Here is a 12,202-nt window from a genome sequence, read left to right on the forward strand (position 1 = left end):
GCTAGGCTAATTTATATCTATGTACAGTGTTTCTGCTACACGAGGCTAACAGTTTAAATTAGTTTACAGTCTTTATGCTAAGCTAGACTAATTTATACCTATGTACAGTGTTTCTGCTAAACTAGGCTAACAGTTTAAATCAGTTTACAGTGTAAGCTAGGCTAATTTTATATATCTGTTAATAGTCTTTATGCTAAATTAGGCTAACTGTTTACATCAGAAACATGTTCCGGAGCTGAATTCAGACTGAATATTCTGTGTTTGTACCTGGTTCTGTTCCGGCTTGTTCCGGCTCCACACCAGCCCCTCCGTCCTCCATCCTCTGCCCCACCTCCAGGCCTCCCTTAGGGGCTGAACCTCGCAGGATGACGCCTGACGCCGAGTCATCGTCTGGATCGCTGTCATCACCGCTGTCGTCTACTGCGTCGCCCTGAGAAGCTTCAACACAAGCAGACATTTATTTTAATATACTGAGCATTATACTGAGGATAAATGTAGTGTTATAGAGGGTAAATGGAGCATTATAGAGGGTAAATGTAGTGTTAGAGGGCAAATGTAGCTTTATAGAGGGTAAATGTAGTGTTATAGAGGGTAAATGGAGCATTATAGAGGGTAAATGTAGCGTTATAGAGGGCAAATGGAGCGTTATAGAGGGTAAATGTAGCGTTATAGAGGGTAAATGGAGCATTATAGAGGGTAAATGGAGCGTTATAGAGGGTAAATGTAGCGTTATAGAGGGCAAATGGAGCGTTATAGAGGGTAAATGGAGCATTATAGAGGGTAAATGGAGCGTTATAGAGGGTAAATGGAGCATTATAGAGGGCAAATGGAGCGTTATAGAGGGTAAATGTAGCGTTATAGAGGGTAAATGTAGCGTTATAGAGGGCAAATGTAGCGTTATAGAGGGTAAATGGAGCATTATAGAGGGTAAATGTAGCGTTATAGAGGGTAAATGTAGCGTTATAGAGGGTAAATGTAGCGTTATAGAGGGTAAATGTAGCGTTATAGAGGGCAAATGTAGCGTTATAGAGGGTAAATGTAGCGTTATAGAGGGTAAATGTAGCGTTATAGAGGGTAAATGGAGCATTATAGAGGGTAAATGTAGCGTTATAGAGGGTAAATGTAGCGTTATAGAGGGTAAATGTAGCGTTATAGAGGGTAAATGTAGCGTTATAGAGGGTAAATGTAGCGTTATAGAGGGCAAATGTAGCGTTATAGAGGGTAAATGTAGCGTTATAGAGGGTAAATGTAGCGTTATAGAGGGCAAATGGAGCGTTATAGAGGGTAAATGTAGCGTTATAGAGGGCAAATGTAGCGTTATAGAGGGTAAATGTAGCGTTATAGAGGGTAAATGTAGCGTTATAGAGGGTAAATGTAGCGTTATAGAGGGTAAATGTAGCGTTATAGAGGGTAAATGGAGCGTTATAGAGGGTAAATGTAGTGTTATAGAGGGTAAATGTAGCGTTATAGAGGGCAAATGGAGCGTTATAGAGGGTAAATGTAGCGTTATAGAGGGTAAATGTAGCGTTATAGAGGGCAAATGGAGCGTTATAGAGGGTAAATGTAGTGTTATAGAGGGTAAATGGAGCGTTATAGAGGGTAAATGGAGCGTTATAGAGGGTAAATGTAGTGTTATAGAGGGTAAATGTAGCGTTATAGAGGGCAAATGGAGCGTTATAGAGGGCAAATGGAGCGTTATAGAGGGTAAATGTAGCGTTATAGAGGGTAAATGGAGCGTTATAGAGGGTAAATGTAGTGTTATAGAGGGCAAATGGAGCGTTATAGAGGGTAAATGTAGCGTTATAGAGGGTAAATGGAGCGTTATAGAGGGCAAATGGAGCGTTATAGAGGGTAAATGTAGCGTTATAGAGGGCAAATGGAGCGTTATAGAGGGTAAATGTAGCGTTATAGAGGGCAAATGGAGCGTTATAGAGGGTAAATGTAGCGTTATAGAGGGCAAATGGAGCGTTATAGAGGGTAAATGTAGCGTTATAGAGGGTAAATGGAGCATTATAGAGGGTAAATGTAGCGTTATAGAGGGCAAATGGAGCGTTATAGAGGGCAAATGGAGCGTTATAGAGGGCAAATGGAGCGTTATAGAGGGCAAATGGAGCGTTATAGAGGGCAAATGGAGCATTATAGAGGGTAAATGGAGCGTTATAGAGGGCAAATGGAGCGTTATAGAGGGCAAATGGAGCGTTATAGAGGGCAAATGGAGCGTTATAGAGGGCAAATGGAGCGTTATAGAGGGCAAATGGAGCGTTATAGAGGGCAAATGGAGCATTATAGAGGGTAAATGTAGTGTTATAGAGGGCAAATGGAGCGTTATAGAGGGTAAATGTAGTGTTAGAGGGCAAATGTAGCTTTATAGAGGGTAAATGGAGCGTTATAGAGGGTAAATGTAGTGTTATAGAGGGTAAATGGAGCATTATAGAGGGTAAATGTAGTGTTAGAGGGCAAATGTAGCTTTATAGAGGGTAAATGTAGCATTATAGAGGGTAAATGTAGCGTTATAGAGGGCAAATGGAGCGTTATAGAGGGCAAATGGAGCGTTATAGAGGGCAAATGGAGCGTTATAGAGGGCAAATGGAGCGTTATAGAGGGCAAATGGAGCATTATAGAGGGTAAATGGAGCGTTATAGAGGGTAAATGTAGCGTTATAGAGGGCAAATGGAGCGTTATAGAGGGCAAATGGAGCGTTATAGAGGGCAAATGGAGCATTATAGAGGGTAAATGGAGCGTTATAGAGGGTAAATGGAGCGTTATAGAGGGTAAATGTAGTGTTAGAGAGTTAGTCTTGTATATTTATTCTTCTTCTAATGTTCCATGATGTTCGTGGCCTGCAGGTGTTGAAGCTAATCTGTAGTCATGTTCAGTAGATCATAAAAAGACAGTCTTGGTTCCTCACCGTGTTTGATGCCTCCTCCTCCTCCTCCTCCTCCTCCCAGACCAGCTGAGTATCCTGTGGAGAAGCCTCCTCCTCCTGCTCCTCCTGTTCCATAGCTGTAGGGAGGGAAGCCCTGGTAGTATCCTTGAGGACAAACCAAACGGATCAGAGGCCACTCTAAAGCCATGAGGACCGACCAGCTGACCTCAGCATTAAAACAAACCTCCTCCTCCAGTAGATCCTGGTCCTCCCCCTGCAGCCGGACCTCCTCCTCCTCCTCGGTATAAACCTCCTCCTCCTCCTCCATGACCGCTGAAGTCTTGGAAGTTGGGCAACGTCTTCTGTCTCTTCCTCTGGACCTCCTCCTTATCTGAACACAAACACTCAAAGTGATGTAATGCTTCGACACAAAGAACAGGATCCGAGGGTCAGGTGGCCTACCTATGATCCGAGGGTCAGGTGACCTACCTATGATCTGACCTTTAGGTGACCTACCCATGATCTGAGGGTCAGGTGATCTACCCATGATCTGAGGGTCAGGTGACCTACCCATGATCTGAGGGTCAGGTGACCTACCCATGATCTGACCTTTAGGTGACCTACCCATGATCTGAGGGTCAGGTGACCTACCTATGATCTGACCTTTAGGTGACCTACCCATGATCTGAGGGTCAGGTGACCTACCTATGATCTGACCTTTAGGTGACCTACCCATGATCTGAGGGTCAGGTGACCTACCTATGATCTGACCTTTAGGTGACCTACCCATGATCTGAGGGTCAGGTGACCTACCCATGATCTAAGGGTCAGGTGACCTACCTATGATCTGAGGGTGGTAAGTGACCTACCTATGATCTGAGGGTCAGTGGCCTACCTATGATCTGAGGGTGGTAGGTGAACTACCTATGATCTGTGGGTGGTAGGTGACCTACCTATGATCTGAGGGTCAGTGGCCTACCTATGATCTGAGGGTGGTAGGTCACCTACCTATGATCTGAGGGTCAGGTGACCTACCTATGATCTGAGGGTCAGGTGACCTACATCATAGGTAGGTCACCTAAAGGTCAGATCATAGATCTGACCTTTAGGTGACCTACCTATGATCTGAGGGTCAGGTGACCTACCTATGATCTGAGGGTCAGGTGACCTACCTATGATCTGACCTTTAGGTGACCTACCTATGATCTGACTTTTAGTTGACCTACCGATGATCTGACTTTTAGTTGACCTACCTATGATCTGACTTTTAGTTGACCTACCTACGATCTGAGGGTGGTAGGTGACCTATCTACGATCTGAGGGTGGTAGGTGACCTATCTACGATCTGAGGGTGGTAGGTGACCTACCTATGATCTGAGGGTGGTAGGTGAAGGGTTTGGGTTCGCTGGTCTCGTTGTCAGACTTCCTCTTCAGCTGGACGAACACAGACGTCGGTTTCTGCAGGTTCTGATCTCGATACTTCGGCGTCTTAAAGACGATGGCGAACTGTTGGCATAAGAAACACATCCCCATGGTAACACGATAATGAAAGGAAACATCACCACGGTAACATGTAAATGGAAGATAATGACATCACTACCGTAGAATTACTGGATGGTGTCTTGTAATAATGACCAAATACTACTGATGGTACTACTAATAGTACTACTGTTCCTGATCCGGCTAGTACCACTACTACGTCTGGTACTACATATACTACTGGTAGAAACAGTACTGCAGTATTCTGACCTGTCTGTGGACATCTGTGGGGGAAAAGTCTCCCAGAGCCTCCCAGGTCAGACCCGAGTCGTCCTCCTCGTAGAACCGAACCTGGATGTCGTCTGCAGAACAAACAGGGAAACGTAGTTCATTCACTGCTGCTCCACTGCTGCACTATTTATCTGTGTATCATTAAACTGAGAGTCCGGTTCTAAACAAAGAGGAAGAAGAAGTTCTGGAGCAGGAAGAGCAGCTGATTTACACATCGGAGGGGAATTCCCTGAAGCTGCTCCAACCAGGAACAACAATTAAGCTGCAACATGCAAATAAAACCGCAGGAAAACGGAAATATATCCAAGAACAGGAGCAGAATTGGTCTAATTTCTACTGTTTCATGTGTAATATTTCATTATTGCATGTAATATTACAGCACTACTCCAGTTTATGTAGCATTACTTGCATCAAAGAAATGCATTCAATCCTTTGTTCCTGTTGCATTTCACCAAATTCATATTAATCCATATCCAGAATTTATCTCTTGCATTTATTTCTATTGCAGAAAAACAAGATTTTTTCTTACATGCTAAAGTTAGCATCTGTCGGCTGATATTACGTGATGTGAATTTTGTGCTGGGAGTCATCAGTCCTTCTCTTTACCTGTGCAGGTGTGCTCTATGTTAGCATTAGCATTGTTAGCTGTTAGCCAGAGTTAGCAGCTAACGTGCTGCTGGTTGTTTGGATTAAATAAGGAACGTTAAAATCACAGTTAAAACCTTTAAAAAAAATGAGACCTGCTGTCAAAATCCGTCCGCGAGAAAAGTTCTATTTACACTTTTAGTTTTACTCGTTAAACGTTTTGGGAGCAAAATAAAGACAACTACATCCATAAAAAGAATTATTGCAGATGCACCTGGCAATAACTGAACTACTGGAGAAACCTGCCTTTATATTTAAAGGTATAGTGTGGCTAAGAAATGTTACCGAAAAACAAATACAAGCTACAGTTAAATGACCCAAAAGAGCCTTAAAAAACATTTTTGTTTACATTTAGCAACTGAAATAATCAAGGTAATTGAAAGTTAAAAATTTAAACCAAACTTCGGTGTTTTATTTTAATTTGAAGTTTTTTCCTTTTCTGTTGTAGATACTTTTTTTGCAAACTTACTCATTTGCTACATTTATTATATTGGACTACATTAGACACAACACTTGCCGTGGAACTGAAATTAGTCTGTCCGGATGTCCTTGAATGCTTATTTTTTACAGTGATCTACGTCTTTCTCATCTGATCTACTTCAAACTCGACTCTGCAGTTCCTGAACTCCTCAGCAGCACATCCTCCAAGTTTAAAGTGGGTTACATGTATGTGAGGTTAGTAATCTCAAAAATCTTCCTTTAAAAGAGAGGATTTCCTGCTGACCTTTCTGGACTTTGTCACAGAGCAGGTAAACCTCCTCTCCTCCCGTCACACAGCCGGCGGTCCGATCCATCCTCACGATCTTCAGGTTGGAGGCGTTCGGAGCTTCTGAAGGAGGAAACAGGAAGACGAAGGTGAAAAAAAAGAGTTTCATACAATAAATCAAACATCTGCAGTCAGATATCTTCAATGAATCCACCTTTTAGTCCCAGAGAGGGAAAACTAGTCGTAAAAACAAAACAGTAAAAAGCACAGATTAAAAAACACTTTCACACTCAGAGGACAGAAGAATAAAATATGTTTATATTATTTGTGCATCAGGCAGAGCTGTTCATCCTGAAATCCACAATCACAGCTGACTAATGATTAATAGAGGAAGAATTTGCCCCTCGTTGGGTTTTTATCAGTTCTTCATTCATAAAAACAGAAACTAAACTTGGTGCGTTTTGGACTTTTGGTCAGTGCAGCTCTCCAAAGTCTTTCTTGATGTTTTAAAGACCAACAAAGGTCCCAAAACCCAAAACCTCAACTACAGGTCAATAAAAGGCCTTCTTTAGCCTACAAGATAAAGATTAGGATAAGAAATCATAAGATGTGAAAATGTAAGATAAGAAGAAACATTCTGACTTTAAAAAAAAAAACTCCTCTAAAAACTGAAGATTTCACCAAACTAAAGAGTGCAGTTTGTGTCCAACATATTCTCTGTTGGTAAAGTGAAAGTGGATCCAGAAGGGATGTTTGGTTCCACTGAGAGGAAACGAACAGAAACCGAAGCAGCAGCATCAAGAGGGAAATGAAACCAGGCGACACAAACAGCAGCTCAACAACTTTACATTCTCCACCTCAGTTACAGACGCAACGAAAAGAGGCCGAGTACAAGAAAAACTATCAAAAGTTCCTCCTGAACCTCCTCAGAACATCTGGTTCTTCATCTGCAGTACCTTCATCAGTGGTCAGAGTTCTACCTTCAGACTGGGAATATTTCCCTTCAGGTCCATAGAGGAGGCTCCACATTTATCACCTTTAATGAACTTTTTCAGAACTTCGTCAGTCCAGCAGACAGAACCATGACATTTAGGAGGAGAAACATCTGAGTTCTGGTAAAAACTGACAGTAAAATAACTAAAAAAGCTGGAAAATTATCACAAAAAGACCAAATCAGAGAAAAAAAAGGGGTAAATATGTCACAAAGAGACACAAAATGTTGACAAAAAGATGGAAATTGACCAAAAATAAAGGTCAAAACTTCCACAAATAGACACAAAATCAGCACAAAAACAGACAAAAGCTCCACAAACGGTCCAAACTACGACAAAATGACCACAAAAAAAGGTTTAAAAAAATAAAAACACAAGTTTTAGGAAGAAAAACATCCGAGTTCTGATAAAAACTGGCACCAGATCAGTTTACATCCATCCAGGAGTCACAGTCTGAAGATAATCAAAATTTAAGTAATTCTGGATAATATTTGTGTCATTTTGGGCAAAATTTGTGGTCATTTTGAATATTTTTGAATATTCTGGGGAAATAATCATTCTGGAAGGTTTTTGTCATTTTTTTGTAATTTTTTAACTTTTATTATGTTAAAAAAATTTTGTGTAATTTTGGACACTTCTTGTTATTTTGAACAGTTTTTGAGGCATTTTTTAAAAGTATTGAAAAACGTGGGATGATTTTAGTGTCATTTTAATCAACTTTCATGCAATTTGAACAATTTTTAATATAAAACAGAATTAAGTTCTGGTAAAAACTGACACAAGATCAGTTTTACATCCGTCCAGATTTCAGTCTAAGCACTGAAGACTTTCTGAAAGAGACGTGAAACGAGACACAAAAGGAAAAAGAATCACAAAACAATGAAAAAACAAGAAACAACACAACTTAATTTTTTAAAAATCTGGACCAACCTCTGTGTAATTCATGAACCTGTATTTCTTACTGTACCCTCGCCCTGACCAGTCGAGGCAGACGTCTGTCCCTCCTGAGCCTGGTTCTTCCAATTAAAAGGTTTTTTTTTCTCCTCACTGAAGCCAAAAAGCTGCTCAAAGGGAATCATTTGGTTTTGTTGGGTTTCTCTTCATATTACAAAGTGTTGACCTTAATATGAGAGGCGCCTTGAGACGACATATGCTGTGAATTAGTGATAAATAAAGAGGACATTTCCCAGTTCTGTTTCCAGAGGTGTAGGACTTTGAAAAATGAGCCACAGTGAGGAAAAATAAAACAAGTCGTCCGTGTGTTTGTCCACATGAAAACAGACATTAAATTAGCAGATATTTGAAGAGTTGTGTCCTGTGAATAAGGAGTGGAACAAATCAGGTCAGCGGTAACGTTCTGTTAACGGTTTGAAAACCTGTTCCAACAGCTGGCAGTAATTCATGCATCAGTGACGTTTTAGTTCTCATCTCTTAGTTTCAAACCTGCAACCAGGCGGAAAAATGACAAAATGAAACCAAACTGAAACTTCACATTATCGCCTCTTTTCATTGAGGTTTCCAGCAGCTTCAATGTTTAATTTCCCTCTGGTCCACTGTGGAACCAGGCTAACGGGTGGATTATTCAGAACGTCTGGACTCACTGCTGTCGTAGATCGGCTCCGACACGACCGGCTCCAGTCTCCTGGAGAAACCTCCGTCGCTGTCGGGCAGGAACGCCGTGAACATGAGCCGGACCACGCTGAGGTCCATTTCTTTGGCCTGAAGAGACGCCGCGCTGCAGATCACGCATCGCTGCTGGTCTGAGGACGACAAAAACACACGAGAAAAAAAAGAATCTGTTGAGAAACACTGTTCAGAATAAAGACAGAAGGAACACGAGACAAAACATCCATAGTCAAAAGATTATTTTAAAAAATATCCAACTGTGAGTAGAAAAGTCCTAATATTCCAAAACAACCTTAATATTCCAAAAACATCCTAATTTTCGAGAATAAAAGTCCTAATATTAAAAAAAAAACTTAATAGTCCCAGTAAAGTCTTTCCTTCCTAAAAGTTTTGCGTTAGGAAGAACCTCTAAGTTAATTTATTATTTTACTACCAGTAGATGTTCCCCAACATCCACTCTTACTACCAGTAGACGTTCCCCAATGTGCACTCTTACTACCAGTAGACGTTCCCCAATGTGCACTCTTACTACCAGTAGATGTTCCCCAATGTCCACTCTTACTACCAGTAGATGGTCCCCAATGTCCACTCTTACTACCAGTAGATGTTCCCCAATGTGCACTCTTACTACCAGTAGACGTTCCCCAATGTGCACTCTTACTACCAGTAGATGTTCCCTAATGGCCACTCTTACTACCAGTAGATGTTCCCCAATGGCCACTCTTACAACCAGTAGATGTTCCCCAATGTCCACTCTTACTACCAGTAGATGTTCCCTAATGTCCACTCATACTACCAGTAGATGGTCCCCAACATCCACTCTTACTACCAGTAGATGTTCCCCAATGTGCACTCTTACTACCAGTAGATGTTCCCCAACATCCACTCTTACTACCAGTAGATGTTCCCTAATGTCCACTCATACTACCAGTAGATGGTCCCCAACATCCACTCTTACTACCAGTAGACGTTCCCCAATGTCCACTCATACTACCAGTAGATGTTCCCCAATGTCCACTCTTACTACCAGTAGATGTTCCCTAATGTCCACTCTTACTACCAGTAGATGTTCCCCAATGTGCACTCTTACTACCAGTAGATGTTCCCTAATGTCCACTCATACTACCAGTAGATGGTCCCCAACATCCACTCTTACTACCAGTAGATGTTCCCCAATGTGCACTCTTACTACCAGTAGATGTTCCCCAACATCCACTCTTACTACCAGTAGATGTTCCCTAATGTCCACTCATACTACCAGTAGATGGTCCCCAACATCCACTCTTACTACCAGTAGACGTTCCCCAATGTCCACTCTTACTACCTGTAGATGTTCCCCAATGTCCACTCTTACTACCAGTAGATGTTCCCCAATGTGCACTCTTACTACCAGTAGATGTTCCCCAATGTCCATTCTTACTACCAGTAGATGTTCCCTAATGTCCACTCTTACTACCAGTAGATGTTCCCCAATGTGCACTCTTACTACCAGTAGATGTTCCCCAATGTCCACTCTTACTACCAGTAGATGTTCCCTATTGTCCACTCTTACTACCAGTAGATGTTCCCTAATCTGCACTCTTACTACCTGCTGCCTAACTCACCGCTCAGCTCTCTGGGGACTCGTACTTCCCCCTGCAGGGCGTCGATCTCGGGGTGGATGGAGACTCCACAGTTGTGTCCCATCCTGAAGGCCTCCACCATCCGCTCCTCCAGGGTCTTCGCCACGTTTTTCTTGGTCACGTGGAGAATCCCCAGGTTGGGGAAGCTGTGGAACACAAAGTTATACTGGTTTAACTGGAGTTTTACTGGAAACGTTCCCTACTGGAGTTGTACTGGTCCTATTGGACCTGTACTGGTCTTTCTGTGCCTGCAGACCTGATGCTGGAGTCTTTGGACTGCAGGTCGGCGATGCAGATTCCTTTATCACACTGTTTTCCCACCAGGCTGTGAGCGTGAAGCTGAGGGAGGGGGGTCAGCGCCGTGACCAGCTGGACCACCACCCGGGCCTGACCCTGGTAGTTACAGATCTGAAACACAGGAATGAACTTTATTACTTCAAATCCAGATCTGACAGTTTACAGAGAAGATCATGTGGTTAAATTTCTGAGCGACAACTAATTCGGCTGAATTACTGGATATCAGCCTCGTCAGATCTTATTGTGGTTTCTGAACCTCAGATGAGTCAAAAAGAAGACAAGAGCTGATCTGATGCACCGTTTGTGTTTCTCTGCTGTGGTTCAGACAAACTTTCACCTGGTACGACATATCAGACATCAGCTCTGCCATGTTTACCATTCACAGAGGGAAGAAATGAGTAGAAGCAGTAAATATTTCCATCTTCTGTCCAAGAGATTTGCTAGAAAAAAGGGTTAAAGTGCAGCACTGAATAACAGAAAGGGACACAGTGATCCTAAATCTAAATTATCTCGTTTGCAGAATAAATAAAATAAATAACTTGAGCATACCTGTGTTGGTCTACACTGGAGAAGCCTTCAAACTTCCCTGCATCATCTTATCAATAAGTCTGGTTTTGCAATGAGTCGTCAATAACTGATGATCAAGAATTCATCTTGTTTGCAAAAAAAACAAAAACTATAATTGATCTTTTATGGAGTTCAGAGACTCTGGAGAGGAGACACACCGTGTTTAGCCCCAAAAACTGGTGATTTTAAACTCCAAGATTGTAAGTTTTCATCACATTCTTAAATTTGCTGGCATGAAACGGGCGTATAAGCGACTATAAGAGCAAGTTTTCCTTTGAAATCTCATGAAAGAATCGATGTGGGTGTTTTAGTGTCACTCATATCGACAAAAACTCAACCTAACTGGTAAAGGAAGTGCCGTGAGAGATGTGAAATGAAGATACTGCGAATGAAAACGGAAGAAGTCGTTCATTTCAGCATCAAAATCGAGGTTCTAGATTTAGAGAGAATTACAGTCCCAGAAGATGACAAATAAATAACCACAACCCTGCTCAGAAATCATTTACAGAGCAGCTCTTCTCTGAGAATCAGAATTTCTATCAAGTATCAAAGAAATTCACTGTAAATGTCCACATACAGTGCAGTGAAAAAGTATTTGCCCTTCTCAAATTTCTATTTTTTTTAAATATTTCCCTGAAATGTAAATATCAGACAAAGATAGCCAAAGTAAACACAAAACGCAGTTTTTAAATGATGATTTAATGTTTTAAGGGAGAAAAGCTATCCAAACCTACCTGGGCCTGTGTCAAAAAGTAACTGCCCCCCTTGTGTGTCTGTGACTAATCATATTTTTTGGAAAGCAAAAGTTCATGACTCAACAATAAGGAAGAGACAGACAGAAATGGATCCATGGCAGAGTTCCAAGGAGAAAACCACTGCTGACCAGAAAGAACATGAAGGAAACAAACATCTGAAAGATCCCCAAGACTTCTGGGAGAATATTCTACGGACTCATGAGACCAAAGTTGAGCTTTCTGGAAGGTGTGTGTCTCGTTATATCTGGCCCCCGACAATCCAAGATTCCACAGCAACCAAAGGTGCCCAAAGTCCCCCACCAGCTCAAGGTCCTCCAGCGACCTCAGATGGTCCACTATCCATTCTAGAAGCCAGG

At 41.9% G+C, this 12,202-nt stretch overlaps 1 protein-coding gene across 1 annotated transcript in view; it reads right to left on the minus strand.

The window, feature by feature from the left end:
* nfkb1 (nuclear factor of kappa light polypeptide gene enhancer in B-cells 1) overlaps positions 1–12,202 on the minus strand; it is a 43,214-nt gene that overhangs the window by 6,157 nt on the left and 24,855 nt on the right. The window contains exons 6-14 of the mRNA XM_051954622.1: positions 10,484–10,635; positions 10,210–10,373; positions 8,581–8,739; positions 6,006–6,110; positions 4,616–4,707; positions 4,234–4,372; positions 3,111–3,257; positions 2,909–3,031; positions 268–438 (exon numbers count right to left, since the gene is read on the minus strand). Coding sequence (XP_051810582.1) covers positions 268–438; positions 2,909–3,031; positions 3,111–3,257; positions 4,234–4,372; positions 4,616–4,707; positions 6,006–6,110; positions 8,581–8,739; positions 10,210–10,373; positions 10,484–10,635 — 1,252 coding nt within the window. The remainder of the gene's footprint in view (positions 1–267; positions 439–2,908; positions 3,032–3,110; positions 3,258–4,233; positions 4,373–4,615; positions 4,708–6,005; positions 6,111–8,580; positions 8,740–10,209; positions 10,374–10,483; positions 10,636–12,202) is intronic.

This window comes from Acanthochromis polyacanthus, chromosome 10 (assembly GCF_021347895.1).
Source record: "Acanthochromis polyacanthus isolate Apoly-LR-REF ecotype Palm Island chromosome 10, KAUST_Apoly_ChrSc, whole genome shotgun sequence".
In the NCBI taxonomy this organism is placed as follows: domain Eukaryota; kingdom Metazoa; phylum Chordata; class Actinopteri; family Pomacentridae; genus Acanthochromis; species Acanthochromis polyacanthus.